Below are 27,807 nucleotides of genomic sequence, written 5' to 3'. Positions count from 1 at the left end.
AGTAACATAATGCCCCAACAAAAGTGAATTAAATAGAGGACTTTGAGTTCATTTTAATCACATCAAAATATTCCAGAAGTAACAGTTTGCAGCTTGGATCAGTGAGTCAGTGATGTCTGGGCACTGCATTAGCTTCTCTGTCAGTCTCTGACCTTCTCCTCATTGTCACAAATGGCTGCCACAGCTGCAAGTGTCACATCCTCACGCAGCCAAGCCTAGGTGTTTTTCCTTGTCACCACTCTCTTATATCAAGATGACAAATTCCAGAACTACATCAGCAGATTTCCCCAGAAATACTTTAGGCCAGTGTAGGATTCAATATACATACATGCTTGTCTCTTAGCTATCAAGGAAGTTGGAAGAAAGTATCTGAAATATTTAGTCTGTTATGGGAACTGAGGTTTTATAACAAGGAAGAAGGAAGACAGGAATAGCTGTTGGGTGGGCAACCGGTAGGATTGTTACCAGGTAAGATTTAGATTCAATGAACAATCATTAAGCACCTATAGCAGCAGGATCCATACTAGCTCTGTCACATATGTTCTTTATTTCTTGTAGCAATCCTGTGAGATTAATATTATTTTCTCTTTTTATAGATGAAGAAACTGAGGCTCAGAGAGGTCAGAGAGTTATCAAAATTAAGTAAAGAAGAGAGCTGAGATTTAAGTCCATCTTATAAGGTCAAGACTGGTGTTTTCTACTGTACCTCAGCTGAATCTCAGAGCAGAAAATTTTAACCATATATAAAAAAGAAAACTAACCAGAACAGGACAGGAGAGTATATCTGGTATATAGTGAGAAGGGTAACAAGAATAGCACTAGTGCATCAGCCTTCTGATCCAGTGAGGCTGCTTACAAAGGGATAGGGAAAATTTAGCCCAGGATCAACTCTAAGAGTTTTAAGAACTTTTTAAAATTATACAATTATTTTTATTTATAGAAACACAAAAAAATTTAACTTTTTAAGAAAATTTGTCCTGACAGTAAAAAATTTGTGTGTGTATATATATACATATATATATAAACATTTAAGAAGCAGTCATGAAATGGAATTTTTCAGGAGATATAATTTATGTAGGATCTAAAGTATAGCCTCTATTTCAGCTTAGCCTTTAAATTCTTAACATTGTATATTTTTTCCTCTTTATCAAAGAATAAAGTGTCCCACCAAGGTTGGTGATTTTTTTCTTTATTTTTAAATTTCCTTTTTTAAGGTTATCAAAAAAGTAGCAGTTTATTTTCATCCCTTCAGTAAGCTTCCACAAGACTTCAAAGAGAAGAATATCAAGAAGACTGAAAAATAACATATACCTTTTGAGATTTCTTTGGATTCTTATCATGTCTCAGGACTTCTAGAGCGCAGGATCCTAAATATCTCTTTTTTTATGGTGAGGGGAAGCAGTTGGGGAGGAGAAAGGAGTCAGTGGCTGGGATTCCCACTCCCATCCCCCTCACCCCCACCCCCTGCCATGTAGGGAGCTTCAGAGCGGTGTTAGAATTGATGTAGGACATGCTATTCCTTTGTAAAAGCATCAAGAATATTAAAATACTCCTATTATCTGTGCTTAGCCCCAAGCTTCCTTTAATGATCTTCCTAGATCTTGCGAGAACTCAAACTAAATCGACTCTATGAGTTCAAATGGTAGCAGCAACACAGTGACAATTAATGGCTCTTGTCAGGATCCATAAATTATGGCATCTAACGGCTAGTCTTTTCTATCTCTCTTAAAGGTTCTGGGCAGCTTATTAAAGCATCTAGTCTTTGCTCCAATGTGCCCTCTCAAAGGAAAAGAATAAACAACCAATCAAGTAGAAATTCTTTCTGGCTTAATTCAGAGTCCAGTAGTACACACATTGCCCTTATGTGACTAGAGACCTCTTCATCTGACATTTGAACTAATTATTCTTTTTGTCTAAATTTGTTATGCTCATTTTTTATCTTTGTTAAATTTAATCTGAGTCCCACTCTGAAAAAACATACATTTTTCAAGTAGCTAAATAGATGGAAATTTCTTAAGAGTGTATGTGGAAAATCATGCTCTTCCTGTTTGGTAGATACATCAATACAGTTCAACAACTTATTTTTAAAAGGAGGAGAATAATGATCTGTACTATACAGAAAACTTATGAATGCCCTGTAGCATAATTGAGGGAATATTATTCCTCACGGCTGAGTTCTTTTTGTCTTACCACAATGTGAAACTGAGAAAAGATATTTGGAAGTACTCAAATAATCATAAGAGATCAAAATAAATCTATGTGAATTTTTGAACTTGAACCTACCTTTCTTAAAATTGCAGGATTGAATAAGTAGGTCATTTGTGTATTGGCTTCTTCCCACTACAACCAACCACCCAACTTGATATTGTTAACTTTAGTGACTTTTCTCATTTTTGTACAATAATTCAGAGTGTAGATTCAAGTCTGACTCTTCATGAACTAGCTATGTGATTTGAGATGTCACTTAAAATCACTGCATCTGTTTCTCACCTGCCCAAAAAGCATAACAGAATGAACATTTTTATTAATTAAGTAGTGAATGTATACAAGGAAAATATGCAACACTTGATGAATAGTGAGTGCTATGTAAATGTTAGTTGTTAAAATTATTGTTTTCCATATTTTCATCTCACCTGTTATAACCTGACCAGCTAGATCTCTGTTTCCCAGATTTGCTGCAGACTATGTGTTTGGACTATTCACGTAACCCTTTGCTTATATTTCCTTAACTCTAAGGTGAAGTTTCTGGTCCTAATAGTCTTTGCAGGCACATTGGCATTTTCCTCCATCACAGGACAACAAACACCAGAGAGAATCATGCACTAGGTCAGGTTTGCCTACAGCCCTGACCACCGAGTGACCTTTTGTGTCTCCTAGATCGTAACCTCCCTCTGGCCATCCAAGACTGGTCCTCCCAGGCTTCCCGAGTCTGACTCCCTAATCATCCACCTCATGCCTCACAACTTGCCCTTTTTCTTCAACCCCAACCTCCTCTTAGAAAAAAGTACTTGCTCTGGATCCAGGTTTCTGAAAATCAAAGTCTTGACACGAGTTGCCCTGATAAACTCATTCATGGTAAAGTACAGTCAGTGCTGTACAGTGTACAGTAATAATGAAAGATAATATACTTTAAAAATTATCATCTATCTATTAATATCTATTGATTGATTGATCTGTCTTTCTAATTTGCCTGATCTCGAACTCATTTTGAAGTAGTCAGGGTAACGTTACCTCTTCCCCATTTTAATAGATGAAGGGGATATAAAACTCAGGGTAAGTAACCTGTTTAAATGACAAAGACAAGACTAGACTCTAAATCTTTTGTTTTCTGCTTCTATTTCTATTACATCCGGAGTATTACTATTCCCAGAAAAGATACAGTTGTTTAGTTTTTAACTGAAGGGGGGGAGTAAAGGAAAGGGAGGGGTGTTAGGCACCCTGGCAGAGGAGGTCATTGAGGGAACAAGAGAAACATATCTCTGGGCAGGCAAAACTTGCATTATCCTGTACCTGGTGCAAGCCAAATTGGACTGCGTGTATGCCTATACTTATCCTGAGTTGACTGGACCCCAGAGACTGACTATTTCTGTGAGTTAATTCCGGTACGGAAATGACATGTCAGGAAATTCCCAGCATGCCAGGACTCACTGGAGGTGTTACTATTCTTACTGTCACCTGTTTGAGACCACTATTAACCATTTAAATCTAGAACTGCTCTCTCTCTCCCAGAAGCATGGTCTGTTTTATTTACATATGGGATTATGTGGAAAAAAGAAAACAAAAATAGCTTATTACCAAGAATAGAATTGAATCAGCATTTTGGGGTTTAGCAAACTGTGATAATTATAGCAAACTATTTTAAATAAATAAAATACAAGTCATTCTTGTTCTCTGTCGTGCTTAAAAGCCAGAAATCATTTCTTAGTCCCTAAATTACTATTTGTGTTTGTTTTGAAATAGAATTAGGAGAAAGATAGTTTTAATTCCTATATCTGTCTTTGCTACAAATGAATCTCAAAACCAAAATTTAACCAGAAATATACCTTTAATATGCGATTAAATATTTTAAAAATTTGACACTTAATGAGATGAAATAAGACAAAATGCTATTTGGAAGATAAGAGAAAATTGAAAGGTAACAATAGCTTCTCAATAGTATTATGTGAAAAGTCACAGTCAATAGCTTCCAGTTTTACATAAGTCAGAATAATGGAGTATCATGGACCTATGTTATAACATAGTGCTATATATTTTTTAAAAGCATTATTTCAACTCTGTTGCTGGAAGCTTTTCTGTACAGCCTAAATAACCACTTGACAGAGATGTTATAAAAGAGATTCAAATATTGAGGGGAGGTTAAACAGAATGACTTCCAAGATTCTAACACTAAAAAATAGTTATAGAGTCCTAGTCTATTAAATCCAATATTTGCATGAATTGAGTTGGGGATAGAAAAAACAGGAGATAATATAACTTAGTGTATAAGAATCTTGAAGTCAACTGACTTGGGTTCAAACCTCATTGTTTTATGAACACTTATTCTGCAACATAAACAGAAATATTTAACCTTTATCTCCTTTGTCATCTGAAAAATAGATGCAGAAATAACACTTGATCTAAGAGAATTAAACAAGATTGTATCTAATGCATCATGCTGGGCCCAGAGTAGATGCTCAGTGAATGAGGGTTTATGATATGTGCAGGCAGTCTACCTAGAGATTGCAAGAGAAATAGCAATTGTATGAGAAGGGAGCAGCTGGGAGAATGCAGGCAACAGCAGAGAAGAAAAGAGGCAGATTGACCAAGACGGGAATGTGAAGAAGGAAAAGTAGAGAAGAGAAACCAGAGCAATAAAAGTGAGGAAAGCTTTGGTGGAAAGTCAGCTTTCCTGGTACATCAACTCAGGCTAGAAGCCCAGGCCATGGCGTGGTCTAGCAGGCATGCAGTCCCTGTGACTGCATCTATTCATCCTCCCTCTACCCAGGCTTCTCCAGTCCCTTGTCCTGTGGTCACAAATGCATCAGGAATGCTTCCATGCCTGGGCCTTTTCTTTCCTAGGTTCTTCCAGATGGACACAGGAGCCTTCCTTTACCTCTTAATTAAATCTTTGCTCTAATGCCTGGCACCATCCCGTTGAAACCTACACTAACCACAAAAGAAAAATTAACTTCCCTCTCTTGCCCCCAATCTTTCTTGCTGCTCTATTTTCTTCATAGCACTTGACAAATAATTATCTTTCCCTTCACTTAAAAATAACTGAAGTATTTTTTATGTTTATTGTCTGCCTTACTAAAGGGTAAACTCCACGAGGTCAGAGATTTGGTCTGATTTGTTCACTGATACTACCTCGGTGCCTAAAACAGGGTCTGGCACATGGCCAGTGCTCAGTAAGTTGTTTTTCCAAATTCATGAATGAAAATTGAAGGAAAGAAAAAGGTAGAGGAAACTAATCCAAGACTCAGGAAAATTATTTTCTAACTTTCCATTTTAATTAGTATTCCCAGTGCTTTGACATGAGCATAACATTACACACTAGAAAGGTCTCAACATTTAATTATATTTAAATTATAACTGTTAGCTTTGACTTTTAATAACATCATTTGCTTTCTATTCTACTGTTACCAACTCTAAATAGGCTAGAAGTTGAAATACTATAAACATAGAACCTCAACTATGTGTATTAAAATGTTCAATATTGTGAACTCTGAAAATATGCCGGTTTCCAAAAATTGGCTAATTATGCAAAATGTCTATTTACATGTTTGGTTATATACCAGCAATATTCTTTAATTCATAAGGCTTGTCTCTTGACATCCAGTGGAAGTATCTGAAGCCCTGATATCTAGCAATTAAAATTATAGTGGAAGCAACTTGTGTAGACAAAGAACAGATTCTGTCACACTTGATCACCTCTTTCCGTATCATTCCCAACGACCCTTAATGAAGCAAGATGGAAAAAGTCTAGCTAAGAAGTGAGCGTGTTCTCAAATTGGAGTTCTAAAGTTGAGAAAGCAGTTCTTCATTGGGTAAATACAGTAATTGACTTTTATAGCCTTTTAGAAAATACATATGTATGCATTCTTTTTAAATCTAGAAAGAAATGCATTATATATGAGTGAATGAATAAGAAATGAGTCTGCTGTGTTTCTTTCCATCAGCATCCAAAATAATAGTATGCAGTCATGTCAAGAGCACCAAATAGTTAGGTGCTATTTTCAGAACAAATGTTGCAAGGTATTATTGTTAATCTGGTGACGTTCCGTAACCTTTTAGTCCTGCAAAACTATATTCTGCCATCTCCTTCGCATGCCTTTATCCAGCATCCTAAATCCTGACCCAAGTCAGCAATGCAGTAAAGTGGAAAGACAATCAACATGGAGCAGAGCATTTCTAGAAGAGCATATGGAATCTCAAACAATTTTTCAATTCATATTAACAATGTTTAGGCTACTGTTTATTAGGGCACGTATCATAACCATATGTTATACTTGAGGTTGTCACTACTTAAGGAGGACATGGAAAACCTAAGTTTAGAGGAAATCACAAAATCGAATAAAGATAGAAAATCAGATCTATAAGGAATATTTATTGAAATACAATATTTATTAAAATAATTAAGCAGCAGTCATCTGGAATCCAGGGATCCTTGTTTTCTCAATCCTTGTCATATGGCCACCACCATCAAAGAATTATTTTACCTCTTTAATGACAGCTCAAGAAATCTGACATACAGTCTTGGATAGGTAAGTGACAGCTTCTGAGGCTGTACACCAGGACAATGCCAGAGAAGAACTCCAACAATCTCACTTACCTTTTCCTGACTGGCAGGAAATAATAAGCTTAACTAGAACCCTGTTAAGTAACATTGCTTGTTATTTTATTCAGATATATTCCAGGTCATTTTTTTCCTTTAAAATATAAATATATATAATTATAAAAGGAAAAAAAATCCATGAAACAGAGGTTAAATTCTATCCTTCAATTTCTGGGTTATAGGGCCTCGCGTGATGGCTCACGCCTATAATCCCAGCACAATTTCTGGGTTATGCAGTGTTTTCTCTCTCTTACAAGAAACTCAGGTCTCTGACAGACCTAGCATTCTTCAACTTTAATGAAGTAAAATGTGATTAAAATGAAGCCTAAAGCAATGGTGGGTGTGATCTTGCCCTCTTGGAGATTTAGTTTAGCAATGTTTGGACACAGCTTTGGTGGTCACACCTGGGGGTAGGGGATGGGGGTATACTACTGGCATCTAGTGGAGAGAGGCCTGGGATGCTGCTAAATATCTTCAGTGCTCAGGACAGTCCCTCCCCCTCAACAGAATTATCCAGCTCTAAATGCCAACAACACCGCCGTCGAGAAATGCCAGCCTAAAGGTGCTGGTGCTATTCAACAAGCAGTTCAGTCACTTAAGAAATGATTTCCACAGCTGCTCCTCTCTGTGCTCCTTGTGTTAGAGTAATCGTGAAGGTAATGGAGTAGATGAACTTAACTCCATGTTTGGAATCCCAGCAGTTTACACACAGTGTTTAATTTAAGCAGAGAGAGGCAGTCAACTCACCATTCTCTAACCTAAATGTATCATTTTATTTTGAAAAATTTAGACTTCATAAATCTTGTGTATTTTACTGAGGTTTCCAATTCTTTCTTTTCTAAACACAGAACTCTTACCTTGCAAAGCTGTTGTTGGAGAAGTCTAGGATATTAGTAAAAATGTAATGATGACATCAATTACCCATAATCGTCGGCTTTCTGAAGAGTACCAAATGGAGTATTTCACCAGCGCCAAGTTCCGCCAATAGATCTGTGCTCTGGTATCTAGTTAAATCAAATATTCTTATTAGAACTTGAGAATCAATAATAGATTCTATCTTCTTGTTATCATTGACTTTTTGATAAGCAGTTTTGCTGAGACCATAATATTTGGATTTAAATTAACAACCATTTCCTATATCCTGTACAGTGATTAATTAACTAATCTAGGCATTAGGCTGAGAACAAAGGAGAGACGTCTCCTGGTGGTATAACAAGAATGCTGAGAGCCAGTCAAGACTTTTAATCCCAGCTTTACCACTTGTTGTGTGACCTTGGTAAAAAAATCAATTAAACCAATATTTACCTCTTATTTAAGATGTGGATAATACTTAAATCTCCTGTGAGCGGTGGGATAAATGTTGGTGAGGTAATTAATTTATAAATTGCTAAATAGATTGCAAATATCAAGACTGAGTCTCCTTATTTGTAAAGACTTCACGTGTTTGAAACTTATTATGGATTGAGGTTTCCAGAGTTTAAGTGACTTTTCCAAATCTAAATTGGTAGCAGATGGTGGAACTAAAATGAAAATTCAGGTCTTGTGACCACTAATCCAATGCCCTTTTTGTGTTTAACATTTTACTTCTTCAAATTTGTACCATTTAAAAATCTTGCAAGCATGCTTTTTCAGCATGTCTAAATGTGCCATAATTATTGCTCACTGCTGAACATTGGACAGTGAGTCTTTTGGAATGCCATGTTGATAACAAAGTATTAGAAATAATTTCTGTATTTTTTGTTGAATCTCTACTCTATCCCTATACATTATATTTAATATATAAAAATATATTTATTTTATATATTATTTAAACATTATCTATTACCATATATATTTATTATCTATGACTATACATTATATATTATATATTATCTTCCCCACAGGATCATCACCTCATGAGTTCACCAGAGTCCCTCCTGTCTGCAGGATTGTTGCCCCTTTAAGGTCTTCTACTTTGATCTTCTGTGTGCAAATCTCCCCACACATTTCAAGAAATTCCCACCATTTACTATTGGTGGGATCTCACCTCTCAAAATCCATCTTCTCAGCCCCAGAAGTACATAGCTCAAGACTCAAGTCTGGGTTATTAGAATGGTCTTCCTTGGGTTCCAACAGGACAGGGCAGAGTAGGCCTCTGTACTCTAAGTAGCATGGAGCATTCCAAGGCAAACACGGACACTGCCAGGCTCTTCCAGGTTTCCCTACAGAGTTGCAGCACATCAGCCACTTTACTTTTCAGAGCATCCAGTGGGTAACTGTTAAATCACACACAACCTACATGCCCTTTTTATCCCAACATCAAATGAATGCTCAGAGGAAGTTGCCTAAACTGTCAGTGCATTCAATCAATAAATGAAAAATTCCGTGAAAATTGGGGCAAATATGGTAGCCATGAATCCTGGCTGTCACTGTCCTGGTGAAGTTTTTTTGCCTGTGTCTTCATGGATAATTTTAGTGGATCATTGGGAGAGCCTGTGTCAGGAGTTGCCAACTAGGCATAATTCTAATTTTAGTATATGTGCTCCTGAAGTGAGCACAGAATTCTAAAAAAGAAAAGATTATCTTCTGCAGTTTCAAAAATAGTTGTCTTTAACACTTTTGTTCTCATTAGAAACTGCATATTATATTATAAACCGATTAAGCACTGAAGATATCATGTATTTAATAAGTGTTATTTTTGATCATATGATATTAATGGTAGCCTTTGGGAAACCTACAAATTTTTGCCTTTGTGTCTGGTTCCTAGGCCTTTATAAGTGCTCAGTAGAAACTGTATAAAAATATTTTCACTTGATATAATTTTAAAAACCTAATTCATATGTGTTTCTTTCATACATATTCATATGAAGACCACATAACCCCCAGAAAAATAGAACTTATGCTATGAATTGATTAGTGTATCAAGCAATTGCATCAGATGCATACAAAAATGTGTATTCTCCATAATCTAAGAAGATGTTTTTTAAGTGAAGGATTTATTTATTCAACAACCTGTAACTCCTACATGCTACTGTAACAATCTTAAAAAATATAAAACAGTAATGGAAAAGTGATAGTTAATTAAGCTTCCCATATTAAAACATTTGCAAAAGGTCAGAAAAAAATTATCATCTAAGATTAACTTATTATCTCTTTTAATGCAAAATTCTTGGATTTAAATCTTGCTTTCAAGAAACAAGGAGAAGAAAGAAATCTTATGTAATATGAAAAGCATGTGACTACCTCCTGGTAGAGAGATTCTGTGTCAAAAATTAAGGAAAGGATCTGAAAAGCAAATTTGTGCTATTCTTGGCATGGATAGTATACTTGAAGAGCAGAAAAGAGGAGGCTGTTTACCATGCAAAGTAAAAGCTATCATGTTGCTGCAAGGAACAGGAACAGGGTGTTTTAATGTCCCTCTGTGATTTGAGCATTTTCCTAGATTGTAGGTGGTTAAAATCTCTGAGTCTCATTCTGCCATTTAAAAGAAAATGAGGGGAAGAAAGTTTAATGCCAAGCCTAAGCGTCCTAGCATTCATTTTAACATAGAGCTACCTGAAGTTCTCTAAAGTATGAGATCCTTGTGGTGTAAGGAAAACCAGACTTCATTTGGCATTCCACTAGTCACTCCTTTTGGATTATTCTTTACACTTCTGAAATGTCCAAGTCACTCTGGGATAGCTATTTGTAAGCTGCCACTGTGAGATGACATTTAAAATGAATGAAAAAGATATAGACAACATCCTCTCTAAACAAAATCAACCTTGGCTTGAAAGCTGGTGTGGAAATGGTTGTTTTCTGTCCCACTCTTCTGTGCATATGGCATTCTGGAAATTATAAATTCTGTTTTACAGAACTAAATATTTATTACCAGAGGAAAATAGATTATTAATTACAGCCAAAGGCTGCTTTGATTAAATATACAATTAATTAGCTATGCTAAGCTCATCCATCCCAGAGCTCCTAATATTTTCAGCCCGATGATTCTTCTAGTACTTTTAATTAAAATTGTTCTAAAAAGCCACAAGTTAGCTGCATGTGCACTTAAACTGAAGTTATCTCTTCAGTGTTTCACTGGTTTCCGTATGCCATGTAATTAATCTTTAGTGATTAAATGTACATAAAATCATCAGAGATGCAAAGTAATTTGTGCAGACATGGAACAATGGAGAGCTTTTACTGAGCCTTGGCAGGATTGTTTTATCTGCTGAAAATTATTTCAAAAGCATACAGATGTTAATTGTTGGAAGGGAGTAAGTTTACAAAAATTTCCCCTCTCCCCCACTCTTCCAAATGAAGCAAAATAAAATCAACAGTATTAGTAGAGAAAAATTTTTGTGGCAATTTAAATTTAGGAATATGATGACTCTATTTGATGGAGTTGCACCTGCTCTGTTGCCCTGTCTGGTTTGATTCCTGAAGCAGACCTAGAGCCGGGTAAAACACGGTTTTCAAAGAGTGGTGCCCCAAATATTGTTGCCTATTTATACATGCATGCAAACACCCAAATGGGCCAAAACCTTGAGTTGGTTACAGCTCTCCATACAGTCCAGGTACTGTTTGGAGAAATTCTGCTTGAATAACTCATTGTGATTCCATCTGCTAAGGAAAAAGAACCCAGGTGGTCCTTTCTCCTTGGGAACTTATCCCCATCTTATCACAGTGGCTGCTGAATTTTGTGAGGCAGCTCTCCATCATGGGAGGCCTAGGCTGGGCCTTGAACTAGGGGTCTTAAGGTTAAAAAGTTCAATAATAGATTGATGGGTACTTGAGTCACCTCCTTCCTAAGATTTTCCTGATTCACTTATAGAAAAAAAAAATGGAGGGGATTCTCTTTACCAAGGTTTCAAAAAACTTCAGGGGTTGTACAAAGAATGGTGCTTATTCATGCTTTTTGTGTACCTTTTTACAGATTTTTGGAACTGAGGAAATCTTGGATAGCATTTTCTCAAACCTATTCATTTTATGGAAACATTTTTTCACTTTGCAACTGGAGTTTTCTTGTCCCAAGAAAACTATATCCATACTCTTATGAATTGGGATCAGGCATTTGATTCACTACTTAATTGTACTCTTATGAACTTCTATATTTACTAAAAGGAAATAGGAGAATAAACTTCCCACCAATCCTCCTGTCCAATTTTTAAAGCATCTATACAGAAACTCCTATCAACGTTTAAAACTAATTAATAAAATTTGTAGAAAAGTCCTGGGTATTTTCTCACATAGTAGTTGTGTGATCTTGAGCAAGTGGCTGAATCTGTCTAGTTCCTTTATCTATAGAATGAATATGATAATAATTTCTGCACCTCTAGTAGCAGATAGTATGGAGTCATGTGGCATATAATAAGTGCTCAACAAATGTTTATTATTGTTATTATTACTTACTTCACGGTGCACTTAGAGACAGCCATGTCAACGAAATGACTGGGGCAAATTTCAACTCTCTTATAGAAATGGCATCAGTTGCTATTTTAAATGCATTTACTTCATTTTTTTGTCTTTGGCAGCAATCTACTGTTTTTTTATTAATATAGAACAAAATATATCTTTTCCAAATCCACGAATTTGAGGAGGTTGGGAGCATGGTATTAGGAAGGTTATGGGCACAAGTTCAGGTGGTTTTACTTGCCGATATACAAGCTTGTGAATTTCCCTGGGGGCTTGGCCTTTTTACCGTGGTTTATGTCATCGACTGAGCTCAACAAGTGTCAGACTGCATTCAAATGGCAGAATTGATTGTTGAAAGTGATTTAAACCTCCTGCTTCTCCTAGGATGATGGCTATTTGTTCCAATTTTGTCCTGTCCTTTGAAACTCATGTGAAATACCTTTCATCATACAGGCACTAGGTTAGAGATGCTGGTATTGAAAAGGACAGTTGTATGTCATTCAAGTTCTACTTTCTTGTGTTAATCTCCATGCTGTAAAACTCCTATATATTCTCTTTGATATGAGAGAGAGAGAAAGATGAGAGAGAGAATGCATTTATGATGAAACAGTTATCCTCTTTGCTAGGTGGGTGATAACCAGAAAAGCAAAGTTTCAGAACATTGGAAGAAGTGATTTTTGATTTCTAAAATAACCACTCAAAATATAAGTCTTTAGGGGATGGCAACATCTACTTAGGTTGCCTTTATATTTTTATATACTTAAAATTCAACTGGTAACAGCTTATATTTCTGCATGGTGTGGATTTAATTGGCTGGAGTGGAAACTGAGGCTAGGCTGCTGTAGGAAATCTGCCAATCCGGTAGGGCCCACTGGATGCCGTGTGAATGAGAGAGCATCAGAACACCATTGACAACCCTCTCCATCCTCCCCAGTTGGACCACGACACTGTCCCTGCCCTGACCCAGGCACGCATCATTTTTCCCATTAACTTCCTAAATGGTTTCGTGGCTTCCATTCAGTTATGTCTCATCACAGCCTTGAGACTTATGCCCCAAAACCTAAATAAGGGCAATGCTACTTTTCAGATGAAAACAAATCGCTAGTCATAGCCCATTGAGAATGTTAGGATCTGCGTCAAAGCCTTCTTTGTCTCCAGCCTTTTCCTCCAATGCTCACCCAAATCCCTCTATACCCAGTCTCTCCAAATCTCTCACTGGGCTCCAGAAGACTTGCTCCTACATGTCTTTACCCCGGGATTCCTTTTCTTTCTCCCATCTTTGCAATTTATAAAACTTTTCATCTTTTAAGACCCATCTCACATGTCAAATCCTGGAGTCAAATCCCAGCAATCCCAGGCATAGATCGCCATTTGTGTCCCCGCAGAGCTCTGTTAATACCTTTATTTCAGCTCTTTACAAGTTTGGTTGTAATTATAGATGTATATATGTTGTTTTACCCAGATTGTGAGAGCAGGTGCCTTTCCTCACTCAGCCTGTTACACTCAGCTTCCACAGCTTTCAAGCGGAGATAACATACTTACCTCCCGTGACTATTCTTGGATGTGATTGGGCTAATATAGGCCAAGGGTTTGGCTCAGTTCCTGGCACTTTGTGAGTGTTCGCTGAGTGCTAATGGGTATCATTGTCATTGTCACTGCCAGGACTGTAACTTGCATCCCCAGAGAATAGCCCAGTCTGTCACTCAAGAGTTACTCAGGAAGGAAGGGAAGGAGGGAGGGAAGGAAGTGTCAACACCATGGCACTGTGCCAGCTCCCGTAGCTATGTTGGTTATTTGATTCTATCCACAACTCTGTGAGTGGGTATTGTCATCCCCTTTTCCACAGGAAGAAGCCAAGACTCAGAGAGTTTAAATAACTTTTTCAAAGTCACACAGCTAGTCTTGAGAACTGTGTCTGTATCACAGTTCTGGATGATTCCTGCACCCATATTCTTTTCTATTACAACAACGAATGATCCATGGAGCTTAAGAGCAGAGCAGTCCAGGCCTTTCCTTGCCACTTACAAATCATGTGTACAATATATTTCAGTACAAGGAATAATGTGGATAAGTGGGCTACAGAATGGAGCTGGGACATACATGTGAGCACAAATAATTTAATGATAAATGCAGTTATATTTGTTTTAAGGGCCTTGATAGAGAAATATATGAAAATTTATTTAACACATATTTATTGAGTGTCACATATGTGCCAAGCACATTTTTAGGCCCTGAAACTACAGCTCTGAACAAAACAGGCAGTTTCTTGTCATTCAATACTTTTTGTACAGAAGCATTTAAATAGTGAAGCATTGTGTTGCTCTCACAGATGGGTACGGTGAACCTCTGGCTACGATGTCTTCAGTGCCTTTGATTTTTTATGACGGAAGCCCCGTTATAAAAATTCACAGTCTCTTAGTCCTTTATTAATAAGTGTGTGGTACAATTTACTTCCTTGGCTTAACAAATAGTTATTTTTTTGCACTTCTTTGGCACCATGCTAATGTGGCTAAGTGCTGAGGGTATTTTCTACATTCTATATCCTTTTATGCTCTCATCACAAAGATGAGACAAAGAGATCTTGTCCAAGGGCTAAGAGCATATTTCCTCTTGTTGGAGGGGCATGAAAGATGAATAGCTCTGTCCAAATCCTCAGTTACTGATGCTGTTAGTAGGATTTTTGGTTTTCTGGGCTTTGGGGATTTTTTTTTAGAAGATCTAAGTTGCTTAATTACAATGTTTTTTTTTTCTCCTATGAAATAATTTTAGTTCATTTTAAGAATACTTGCCCTACATGTGCCTTATGTCTTTGCATCCTTAGGCTTGTTGCAGAAAATTTTGTCTCCACCAGAATTTTCTCATTAAGTTTAACATACATGGATCTGGTATGTCAGAACTCAATGGATAGGTTTATTAATAATCACCTACATCAGCTTAGTATTATCTTAGGAAGTAAAAGGTCAGTAAGCAGTTGTTATCCTACCATTTCATCAGTGGACTCTACTCCAAAGATTTAGGTCATTATTCACTGTTTATAGAATCACTTGAGATATGAAAATTCTTTTTTATAGTAATAAAAGAACTCCCACAATTAGCCAGAAGGCAGCCATCTATCTTTTTAAATAGCTCAGCTTGGAGAAGAACAGGATTTCAGGTGATATTCAATAGATGAATTGTTATGACAGTGATAAAGTTGGTGATACCAATTTACGTTTTTTGCTTGTAGGAATGTGTGTGTGTGTGTGTGAGAGAGAGAGAGAGTATACGTACACACACAGAGTAAAAAAAGACATTTGGAGCAGAGTAGAAATTTGTTTCTCTAAATATATGCAGATACAGAAACGAATTCCATAGGAAACTCTTCATTCATGAATTCCTTATAATTATTAATATTTGTGAACTCTAAATGAATGTTTTTAGCTAATAAGGATATAACAATATTTTGGAAACATTTTATTTTGACATAATTTCAGACTTATCAAAAAGTTGCAAGAATAGTTCAAACTATTCTCAAATACAATTCACCTAGATTCCCCAAATTTTAACATTAATTAACATTTTACATTTGCTTTATATTCTCATTATCTGTCCTCTTCCCCCCTCATCAAGTCATAAAGGTTAACATCACTAGTAATGGGCACATAGACATTACATGCCTCTTGATAGTTTAGACTGAGAAGGACACATACCACTTTTGGCATTCCTGCCAAAAATACATAACCTGAGTCTAATCAAGGGAAACTCTAGACAAACTCATAGTGAGGGAATATCTTAGTTTGTTTTCTGCTGTTATAACAGAATACCACAAATTGGCTAATTTGTAATGGAAACAAATGTATTTCTCCCATTTCAGAGGCTGGGAAGTACAATATCAAAGTACCAGCATCTGCCTAGGGCCTTCTTCCTGCGTGGTGGGAGGCATGGCATGGTAAAAGAGCACACAAGAATGAGAGAATGCAAGAGCACACAAGAACAATGCAATACTGTTGCACTGGGGATTAAGTTTCCAACACATGAACTTTGAGGGACATGTTCAAACCATAGCATTCCACCCTGGACCCCAAAATTTATTTTCTTCTCAGATGCAAACTACATTCATTCCATCCTAATAGTAGCAAAGTGTTAATTTGTTCTAGCCCAATTCAAAAGTCCAGAGTCTCATCTAAATCAGCTATGGATGAGACTCAAGGTATGATTCATCCTGAGGCAACTTCCTCCAGCTATGAGCCTATGAAATCAAACAAGTTACCTACTCAGTGGTGGGACAGGCATAGGATAGACATCCCCATTCCAAAAGGGAGAAATAGGCAAGAAGAAAGGGATAGCTGGTCCCCAGCAAGTCCAAAACCCAAGAAGGAAAACAATATTAAATCTTAAAAGGCCAGAATAATGTCATTTGACTCTGTGTCCTAGATCCTGGGTGCACACTCAGGATTGCCACACCCGTGGGACTTTGCTAGACTCAGTCCCCTCAGCAGTTTTCACAAGATGGAGTCTTGTGCCTGCAGCTTTCTCCAGCTGGATTTGGTTGTCCTACAGTTCTGTGGCCTCAGGAGCTTTCCCACTCCCACAGCTCCACTAGGCATTGTCCTAGTGGGGACTCTCTGAGGTGGCTCCATGTCTATGACAAGTCTCTGTCTGTTGTCCACAGTATCCTTTGAACTCTAGAAAAGGCTGCCATGGCCCCACAGTTCTTGCATTCTGTGTGCCTGCAGAATTAGCACTATGTGGATGCTGCCAACGTTTAGGGACTTGTACTTTCCAGAGCAGTGGTTTGAGCCACACCTGGGCCTGCTTGAGCTATGGCTGGGGTGAAAGAGGGGCTCTGCACTGGAATTCAAGAAACAGAACCCCAGGGCAATACAGGGCAGCAAAGCTGACATCCTATGGGTGCCTCTCTGAAAACCTTGCCCTCAAAGTCCTGGCTTGAATTAAAGATCTCTTTGAGGTCATTCCCCCATTGTCCAGCCAAATCGCACCTGGCTTCCTTCTATCTGTACTTATCTCTTTAAACAGATGGTCACTTGGCCACACCCTTGGTTTGCTCCCCTAAAGATGCCTTTTCACTCTTTACATGGCCAAGCTGTGAGTTTTCCAATTTTTTTCATTTTGCTTGCCTTTCAACTATAAATTCCATCTTTAAGTCACTCCTCTCTTCTCTTACTTTACTATACATGGCCAAAAGAAGACATGCCATACCTTGAATGTTTTGCTGCTTAGATATTTCTTCTGCCACATATCCTAGTTCATCACTTTTAAATTCTGCCTTCCATAAACCCTAGGGCATGGACACAATTCAGCCAAGTTCTTTGACGCTTTATAACAAGGATGGCCCTCACTCCAGTTTCCAATATCTGGTTCCTCAGTTCGTCTGGGACCTCATCAGAATGGCCTTGATCATCCATATCTCCACTAACATCCTGATCGTGACCACTTAAGTAATTTCTAAGAAGTTCCAGGCTTTTCCTACATTTCTTATCTTCTGAGCCCTCACCAGAATTGCCACAAAATCTCCATTCACAGCTATCTAGGCTTTTTCTAGCCAGCTGCTTCAAATTCTTCCAGCCTCTACCCATTACCGAGTTCGAAAGCTGCTTCCACATTTTCCAGTATTTGTTACAGCAACAGCCCCACTTCTTGGTACCAATCTTTTGTCTTAGTCCGTTTTCTGCACCTATAGCAGAATGCCACAGACTGGGTAATTTATAATGAAAAGAAATTTCTTTCATTAAGGTGAGGGAAAATAAACCTACTTATAAAGAGGCAAGCAAAACTATGTCATGTATTTTAGTTTATTTGCCTCAGTAAGAGTCAGACTATATCATGACCTATTCCTTAATTACAAGAATAATTCATATAATTAAGTACTCTTCAAATGTGTTAAATCCCAAATGGAAATGCTTAGAAGAGATCTGTGGCAGTGGGAATAAGGAAAGGGGCAGAAAATACAGAAGAAGGGGTACAAAAAATAAGACAAAAAAAAAAAGATAATAGAAGGAAAAAGAAATTGTGAAAGATACATCCCCAAGATTTCCTGCAACCAAAATTATAAATTGGTTCAAGAACAGTTTTGATAAGTTCACAAATAATGGATCCATAACATCTTAGTATGACAAGTTAAAGGGGAGTCTGGCTTGCATTTGAGAACCCCTCACAGTCAAAGTTCTCTGTGAAAGGGATCAGGAAGCCACACGCTGACTGGACTGTCGTGTCCTCAGTGTCACAGTCCATTAACTAAATGTAATAATAGTCTTTCTAACTATTTCACTGGCATGCTAGGATTCTTTATTTCGATATTGTTACATATATAAACATTTTTAATGTATTCAATTCTCCCAGGTTGCAAATGTATAATGTGTCACATGAGGTTGGTATGGGCAAATCCCAAAATGTCACAAATTAAAGGTTAGGCAACATCCAAGTCAGGAGTCAGCAACACGCACAGTCAAGCAGGGGGCCAGACAGTGGGGGGCACAGTATGTATCCCAGCAGAGGGACCCCACCCACTGTTGCTCTTTTGTCTTACAGGGGACATTATCAGTGAGGGAACAGACTGCGGGAGGTTCAGGCTGACTGGGTTAGTTAGATGTGACTTATTTCCATTTGTCTGGGAAAGCTCGCTGCCCAGCACCTGGGGACTTTGGAGCTCAAGGGAAGCTGCAACAGTCCCATAAACAGGGAAATGAAGCCACCAGTCCCTCATTGTCCAGACAAGCCAGAAGGAGCCCCAGGATCACTTTTGAATAAGTCTGTTCCTTAGGTCACATGTGATAATTACCATATTTTTTTCCAAAAATCCTATCATAGCACTGTCAAAAGCAGAACACTGGACTAAATGAACTTTGGGGTTGATACAATCTAACATTTATGTACTTATGTTCTGAAATTATATGATAAACACAAACCTACATACCAGGGATTGTTTTGTTCATTGATAACATTTTTTAAAAAGTCAAAATTAATTTTAGTCAATCTCTCACTAGGTTGTCTTCATATAATTTAGCACAATTCCTGTTCTGCCAGTTCTTTTTATTATAACTATTTTGGACACTATGCTATGCTCAATTTATGTAACAGATTTTCACATAGAATCAAGTATACCAAAGTTTAGGGGAAAGTGTGCTTAAATTTCTTAAAAATAATTTGAGGATTGTATATGACAAGTGTTATAATGAATATAGTGTTCAGATTATTTTAAATTCCTCCTATATCAAACATTTTAGCAGCAATTTAAATATTATTTCCTCATCCTGTAAAATGTTACTAGACCATACTTTGGCAACACGTTCTTAATCATCAAATGGAGAATTAGGACTTTCGTCAAAATTAATACCATAGTTATTTATAAGGGTGGGAGATCTTGTAAAGTTACCAGGTGCACTATCACATCCAACCAGAATTGTAATACGCAAGTCCTTTTTGTATTTACTCTCAATTTGAAATTGGGCTGTATCAACTAGACATAATCCTTGGAATTCTATACTTCTTTTACTGAGTATTCTTATATTTATTCTCCCTTGAAAGGCATAGATGCTTAGAAGCCCTTATTTTTCATAAGAGGCATGGAGGTTGGGAAACCTTATCATTCCCAAACAGCTGACTCTGGAAATGACAACTCACCAGAGTGACTTGGTTGTTCATGCACTTGTTTGCACTTCAAAAGGGGGGAAAAAAAAACGCTGTTTGTTTTCTCATATCCAAGAAAATTTTTCATGTGGTTGGATTTGGAGGAGTAATCAAAGTGGAACAACTCACATCCAAGCTGAGGCCACTAATCACTCTGGGGAAGTTGTTGATGACTGGCCCAGATTTTGCAGTATATCCAAAAGGGTAGATTATTTGTTAAACAGAAGCTTCATCAAACATTACCATGATATGGTTTACATATGAAAAGCTATATTCTTTACTTAACATTCACAAGTTGCTTATGGATTAATTAGCCCATCTGCCACAACAAATGTATTCACACATCTTTTGCATGGGTTGCTGAAAAATGATTGCTTTTTCTCTACCCACTTAAGATTATGTTATCAATATAATGAAAAATAATAACTTTGTAGAAACAAGACACTTATTTTTCATATCTCTAAAAATTTGTACATATTTATTACAAGGCATCCCTTGAATGTCTGATTTTTGAGGATATTTATCTGTGTATAACTGAATTGATAAGTGCAAGGGTGAGGGGAAGACCTCAGAAAATAGTGTCCTGTGGTTAAGTTTTCTTTCATTTTCCCATTGTATGCTCACTTGTTAGTTCATCTGAATGCTGTTTCAAGTTTCACATGACTAAGACCACTCTCTTCACTTTTTTCCAATCCCACATTAGTTTCTCTGAAGACCACCACATGTCACTATTTATCCTAGAATTTCTTTCATCAGCATCTTCCTTTCCTTTTTTCTGAGGTCGCCAATTCTCGTAACCTCTTTTTGTGTAATGTATCTGCTTTCTCATTTATCTCAAATCAGGTGGCTGAATCACCATTTCAGAGTCCAGTCTTCCCACTCTGGGACTGCTAGCCTCTTATCAAATATCAATCACACCAATCTTTTCTATTGCTGTCTAGTTAATTCAATGCAATAGAACCAAATCAGTTTGGGCCACAGTTATCAAAATGCCAGATGTAATAGCAATAGATGGAATTATCTCATACACTACTTGTATTTATTGACACCCCACCCTTTCACTCATTTCATTTAACAACCCCTTTAGAAAAAAAGTCTCTTTCCCTATAGCATGTTTCGATCAATCTGCTATCCTTCTTGAAACTCTTCTGCATGTAAACTTCAAACTCGAACCCCATAACCCATGAGTATTTTTTTTAATCTTCAAACTACCTTGCATCTCCTCCCCTCAGTTTTGTTCCCATCCCTCTTTATCCACTTTTCCCCCCTGAAAATCAACTTCCCTGCACTCCTCTAGCAAAAAAACTTTCCACCTTTTACTGGTCACCAAAAAAGGTTGAATCTATACTCTTAACTACCTATTTAAAGTGGGACACCTTTCATAAAGGGCTTTTCCATCTTCAGTCTTATCTCACGAAACAAATAAAACTTATATGTCATCCATACACAACCAAATTCAAGACTGAGACAGAGAAGAAGTAGTAAGAGGGAGGGAGTAAGGAAGACGGGAGAGGAAGAGAAAGAATATAGTGCTAAAGACATAGAATAATAAGGATATGGGAATGTGAAATACCAAATACCTTTTTGTTGGTTTAGGAACTAACCACTTGAAAAAATGAAGTTTTACGATTATTTGTTAACTTAGTACAAAATCTTCCTGTAGGATTAACTTTAGGTATTCTTCCAATGTTACTCTTCTCTCTAGCTGTAACTGATGATAACTGAGCAAAGCAACTGCCAGAAAATCCCAATTAAGCTATTCTTTATTTTTTTTCTTGTGAAAGGCATAATTTATAAAATGGTGACCTTTTGGTAAGCTAACAGTCTGTTGATGAACTTCAAGTGAAGTGAGGAAAAACATAGTGTTTAGTATCATCAATGCTTACATTTTCTAAGGGATCATGTGGGACCATAGAGCCTTTAAAGGTCATGGACTTCTTTACTTTGAGAGATATTAAATAGCTTAAGAAAATAGAGGTCAGCAGCTTGAAAACTGGAAGAAAAGAGCGTTCCCCAATAGGGAAGTAAGATCTCTGAGATTACATTGACTGTCCTTTTTAAAGATTGTATTTGATTGTCCTTAGAGCAAAGAATGAAATTTGCATATAAATGCCATGGTTGTAAATGAATGAATGTTCAGGTCATAGAATCAATAGCTATTGATCTTGCTGTATGAACACTAATATTGTCTGCATATACTGAGCATTACAATAAGAACTAATGATTTCCCAACCTAAAACACTTTTCAGTAATTTTTATGTATCTGCAGAAATTTTTATACTAGTGTGGATTTTACAAAAATTATCTTACTCAGCTTATAGGAACACAAAATACATAGTCATTATCAGTAGGAAACTCACTTTTTAAAAATTATCCTTACTCTGAAGATCACTAAAATAAATAAGCATACTGAACACCAAGGCTAGATTAACACATAGGCAAAGTACCCAGCCACCTTGGGAAAGACAGATTAATGGCATTTGTCTGTCTACTACATATTGACACACCTTATGGATTAGTAGGAATTAAGGTGTAACTGGAAGAAACCCTGGCCACAAATTTTCCCCTTTACCCTCAGATATGGCTTAAGATTACTTCAAAAAGGGCACTGTCTTATTTTATGCTGCCACTATTAGGGGTTACTCTTGATGCAGGGCTTATAGGAAAAGGTAATATGTTGACATAGTTGCAGTGGATGTTAAATAATTCATAATCAATTGTGATGAAAGGACAGTTCCCAAAGAGCAATCTTACCTACCACTTGATCATCTTCCGTAGTTAGGAATTTACAAATACCACAATATGAAACATAGGGGATGATACCATTCAGCATGAGGGTCTAGATCTTAGGTGGTGCTTTTCCATTCTGGGATTTCTTTTATCTGTTGACTACACATCCTCAGGGGAGACAGTGGTAGCACTGGCCCAAGCACCTGTCATTAGCAGAAGCTCAAAGAATGAATGACTGTGTCCGTAGGTGTCCCATGTCCACATACTCCCGTGTGCCCCAAGCCAAACATTCCAAGGTGTGTCAATGAAAATTCACTGATAATTTTTCAAGTTTAGTCCATGGAGAGAAGATTTAGAGAGTGAATACACAGAGTAGTGAATCTATGCACGCTGGTAAGTACCTAGTCAAATCTCCAACTGGGGTTTCTTACTAGTGATCCAAGAACTGAACTGGGACATATTCTGCTAGTGAAGAAACTTAATTGCTCATTTTTTGAAGGCACATTAACTCTTTCAGGGTCCATTGAGTAAATTAGCTCCTCCAGGTCATTAAGCCTGTCTGTACATGACAGGATGATTTCTACCTGGCATTGTATCATTTACCCCAAATCGCCCCACACTTGCTCTGAGCACACACATATTCCTTGTCTACTCAGGGAGAGAGAATGTGCTCATTTGAATGTCAGCAATTGTTCTACAACTGCGACTCAGTGACTTCCTTTGCTTCTTTTTAGGCACCCAGGGATCTCGAAGGGTTTGCTGGTGCATAACAGTTATCAGTACCTCACCAACAGGCGGGCCATTTAAGTTAGCTGTCTAGAAATGGCATAATTTCAGGGATATTGAGCACAGTATTGTACCACCAAATATCTCTTCATATTTGCAAAATCCAACATTATTAATTCATTTGGGGTAGAAGTAATGAAGCCATTTCAGGATTCTAGAGTCCTTTACTAAAATGCAAATTCCACTAAGAGACTGTGTTATCAGGACTCATTTTAAGAGAAGAAATTGACAACTATTTTAGAACAGTCTATATTGACCTCTGAGAGGGTGTTAGGGAAAGTACGCAGGTGTTTTGGGTTCCAGAAAGGTTGGGGAACATTCCTGGCCCTTAGTAGGCAGGATGGAGACTCCCATGAATAATTTTTTTCTCCCAAATACCAGTGGTTCTGCCCCTGCTGAGAAGCAATGACTGAGGACAAAGATAAACTTCACCTCTTTGTATGTCCAGGGCTGCCTTGGAAAATCACAAATTGGTGTAAATTAAAACAGATGAGGATCCAAAGGGACATAGTGTATTCATTCAGAGGTATTTTATTTTTAGATCAGTGCTTCTTTCATGTGCATATAAATCAGCTGGAATCTTGTTGAAATGCTGATGCTGATTCAGTAGTTCTAGGGTAGGGCCAGGGATTCTGCATTTCTGATACCCTCTTAGGTGATCCCGAAGCTGCTGGTCTATGGCCCACGCCTTGAATAGTGAGGATTTAGGATAAAATGTACATGAGCAATAACATGATCTTGAGTAAAAAGATGACAAACATGAAGGAAATTTGTCAAAATCCTAAAAATTAGATTTTAGGCAAATAAGACTGGTTAAATATTGAAAATATCACCAAGAGATTGAGTGATCATTTAAAAAAGCAGGATATACTTAATATTTCTACCTATTTGAAGATTTTGCTGAACATTTTCTGAAGCTGATATGTTATTTACATTTTTAAATCTTTACTAATAATTCTGCTGTTTTACTAATCAACTCCAGATACTTCATAAAGATGCAAAAGTCGTTGTTTTTCTCATCTCCTGCACGTCCTCATGTTGGTAAAGCATTCAGTAAATGTCAATGTCTAATTAAATATTCCTTTACAAAATTCAATATCAGAGCTGGTTGAAACCTTCCCTCCTCACCTTTTATTAATGTATCATGACAGCCTCTCTGTTCTTTCCTCTGATATGAGCCATGTCCTTATGTCTTTGTAGGTCAATGGGAAGGATCTTTCAAAGGCCACCCATGAAGAGGCAGTGGAAGCTTTTCGAAATGCCAAGGAGCCCATTGTGGTGCAGGTGTTAAGGCGAACGCCTCTCAGTAGACCAGCCTATGGGATAGTCCCAGAAGTGCAGCTCATGAATGCCAGCACTCAGACGGATATCACCTTCGAACACATCATGGCCCTGGCCAAGCTTCGGCCATCTACCCCTCCAGTGCCAGACATCTGTCCATTTCTGCTCTCAGACAGGTAATTTTCTGTCAGTGCTCCCAAAGCCCTGTGTGTTTACATTTGTCATTTAAAGTAGATGTTGGAAAGAATCAGTCGCCCTAGCAGGTTGTCAGTTACAGAGACAGGCTCCCAGCTCTGTTTGGAAAATGTCTTCACTGTGTCTACATCCAATTAGTTCTCAGCTATTCCTGCTAGCTCCCCTCCCTGGCCCACATGGTTGCTTCCGCTCTGCAATCATACTTGCTGAGGTGCAATGACAAATTCTGGCTCTGATTAGTTCATCTTCATATTTCCAGCCATCACAAGCCTCATGCTACTCATGAGCATTGGTCAGGGAAATAGCTTTTCTTACCAAAGCTGCCAAAAACCTTATTAAGACTCATGTGGAACTGGCATGTTGGCACTGTATTCTCTGTGGGTCACCTCTCTCTCCCTCTCTCTCTCTTTTGCCTTTCTCCTCTTTAAAGCTAGAAAATTAATTTAATTAAAGTGCAATTCTCCAAAGAAAGTAATTACCCAATACATTGAGATGTAAACAAAGGGTCCTGACTGTCAGAGAGTAAGCATAGTGCTATGAAATAAGGAGCAACTCAAGGAATATTTCCTCTTGACTTTTACCTAATTTAAAGGCCATTAGATTTTTTTCAAATAATCCTACTTGTACAGTTTTAGAAGTATTTTTTGCCCTGTTCATTGTGTTCTCTGAGCTTTTAAGTAAATTTTCAAACATTATTGAGAGCTTGATTTATAAGAGCAATAGTCTCTTTAAGCTGCATTTTCACTGCTTACTCCAATCCATGGAGTAGGACGTAAAACACATATGTGAACCCCGCCATTTCCCTGCCCCTTAGTGGCTCCTGTCAGCCTGTTTCAGTTGTTCACAGGTGTGTCTCAGAATCACCTGGAAACTTTGAGAAGCAATATCGATGTCTGAATCCCACCTCAAGCCAATTAAATAAGAATTTTTAGAGTAGGACCCAGGCATCAGAATTTTTCAAAAATCTCCCCAGGCAATTGTAATGTGCAGCCAGCTTTTGGAAACCACTCCTTAAGACTTGAAGTTCCAGGAGGACAGGGGCTCTGTTTTCCCTGTGGATTATTCTATTCATTCATCCATTACCTATTAAATAGACCGCTGTGTTAGGAACAAACTAGATGTGTCAGGCACTGGAATTAGATGCTGGGCATAAAACTATGAACAAAAATAAAATCCCTACCTCTTGGAGTTGATATTGTAGAGGAGGACTTGAACAATGAGCAAGCAAACAAATATATAATATTCACAGCCTGACACGTAGTAGCCATCCAATAAATACTTTCTTGAATGAATAACAATAGCTTTTATTAGCTAACTTGACAGGTTTTTGGTACTATTGCAAGTGCTTTGCATTTATTGACTTGTTTAGTCCCCACAATGTCACAGATGAGGAAACAATATAAAGTAACTTGGCCACAGTCACATAGCAAGAAATGGACAGGGACAGGCTTCCAGAGCTAAGAGATTTGACTCTAGTGCCCATCTCTTAACCAGTGTGCTGTACCGCTCTTCCTGAGCCCTACAGACCTTAGCTTAGAGACAACCTTTTCTAGCAAACTTCCTAAGGCTGCAGTGACCTACCATGTGCTGCCACAGCTTCCATATTTGCTCCTTAATTATTGAATTATATTAAAATTGCCACTTTTCCGCTTCCCTCAATTAATAGGGCAAGAATTGGATTTTGTGTACCAACATATTCCTAGCTCTTGGCATAGGGCCTAGCATCTGGTAGGCATTTAGTAAATGTTTGTTGAATGAATAAGATGTTCCTCATGGCAGGGCTCCCTTCCAACAACTGACAGACAGGGGAAATGAGCGCATCAGATGCCCAAATAGCAAACTTCAACATTCTCCCAGCCCTTACAGGCTGTGCAGAGCCAGTCCAGATATAAGCAAGATGTTGCCTGTAAAGTTTTTGCTATCTTGGCCCACACTAGTTAACCAACCCTATGTGGAGCTGACCATCATAGACAGGAGTGAGCGGGCAAAGGCTGGTAGAGTGTTTATGCTGACCATAGGATGAGGGTATCAGGATGAGAAAGGAACTAATTTATACTACTAATTCCAGTTTTTCAATAATGTCCACACTGGTGGGGCTTAGAGATTTCACCTGCAACCAACTTGTTTAATTGCACCGAGGCCTTTTCACTGACTTTTAGAAATAGAAAAGGCCTTATGCCTTTTGCTGTTAAACTATGCTTAGCCTTCATATGGTATAATGTATAGTCTCTATCAAAACATACAGTAATTCTAAGAATACTTTTATAAGTCATTTGAAATATTTCCTGAAAGTTAAAAGATATATAAAAGCCATGTGCACTGCCCAGGGTCCCCTCCTTACCTTTACTTCATCTGCTCTCTCTGTTGTCAGGAATTTTCTAAAGGTATCGTGACACTCTGTGGCTTACAGCAGTCCCAAGGGAGTTGTCACCGTGAACGTTCTTTGTCCTGTGTTCATGTGCCCTTGATCAAAGAGGGAAAGTGTGGGTTGTGAGGCAGAATGGGGAACAAGGGTCTTCAGCAATAGGGGGCAATTTGAGGACGTTTTAGAATCTGAAGGATATGTGCTTTTGAAAATGGCTTTTAAAAACCAGTTTGGGGCTGTGCATTATGAAATTCGTAGTGCTTTGTTACAAAATACCCCGCTTTGGGCAGACTGCAATCTCAAATGCCACACACCCACACGTTGAGCTAGTCACATTCGGGAGACTGGAAGCAGACCAGAAAGTATCCATAAAGCACCAGGGACTGTCGAAGATTTCGCATGAGTCTCTCTACAGGATGCAACTCTGACCATGGGCCCCTACACTGTTCTCTCGGAAACAGCAAACTAATGGACTCCATGTAGGGAGAGAACGAACAACAGTTGCTCTATCTGAGCTGTAGTTCATTTAAAGGCGAGATCACTACACGTCTTACTCCAAAGCAGAAAAAAACTAAAGCAAAATTCTAAAATCAGTTTTAATCTTGATAACAACCCTTTTGATCCATTCCTATCGTATTGC

The 27,807-nt window shown here is 37.8% G+C and overlaps 1 protein-coding gene and 1 long non-coding RNA gene across 2 annotated transcripts in view; one reads left to right on the top strand and one right to left on the bottom strand.

Annotated features, from left to right (window-relative positions):
- On the bottom strand, positions 1–27,412 carry LOC123639851. Its single transcript, XR_006735819.1, has 3 exons — positions 27,144–27,412; positions 7,736–7,818; positions 1–215 (listed from the first exon to the last, which is right to left on the bottom strand). It is a non-coding gene; the product is annotated as an uncharacterized LOC123639851 (long non-coding RNA).
- Positions 24,533–27,807, top strand: part of PDZRN4 (PDZ domain containing ring finger 4) — a 63,209-nt gene continuing 59,934 nt past the window's right edge. Inside the window, exon 1 of the mRNA XM_045554014.1 lies at positions 24,533–24,783. Within this exon, the coding sequence (XP_045409970.1) occupies positions 24,671–24,783 (113 nt within the window). The 5' untranslated portion in view covers positions 24,533–24,670. The remainder of the gene's footprint in view (positions 24,784–27,807) is intronic.

This window comes from Lemur catta, chromosome 6 (assembly GCF_020740605.2).
Source record: "Lemur catta isolate mLemCat1 chromosome 6, mLemCat1.pri, whole genome shotgun sequence".
Lineage (NCBI taxonomy): Eukaryota > Metazoa > Chordata > Mammalia > Primates > Lemuridae > Lemur > Lemur catta.
This window is presented reverse-complemented; position numbering and strand designations above follow the sequence as displayed.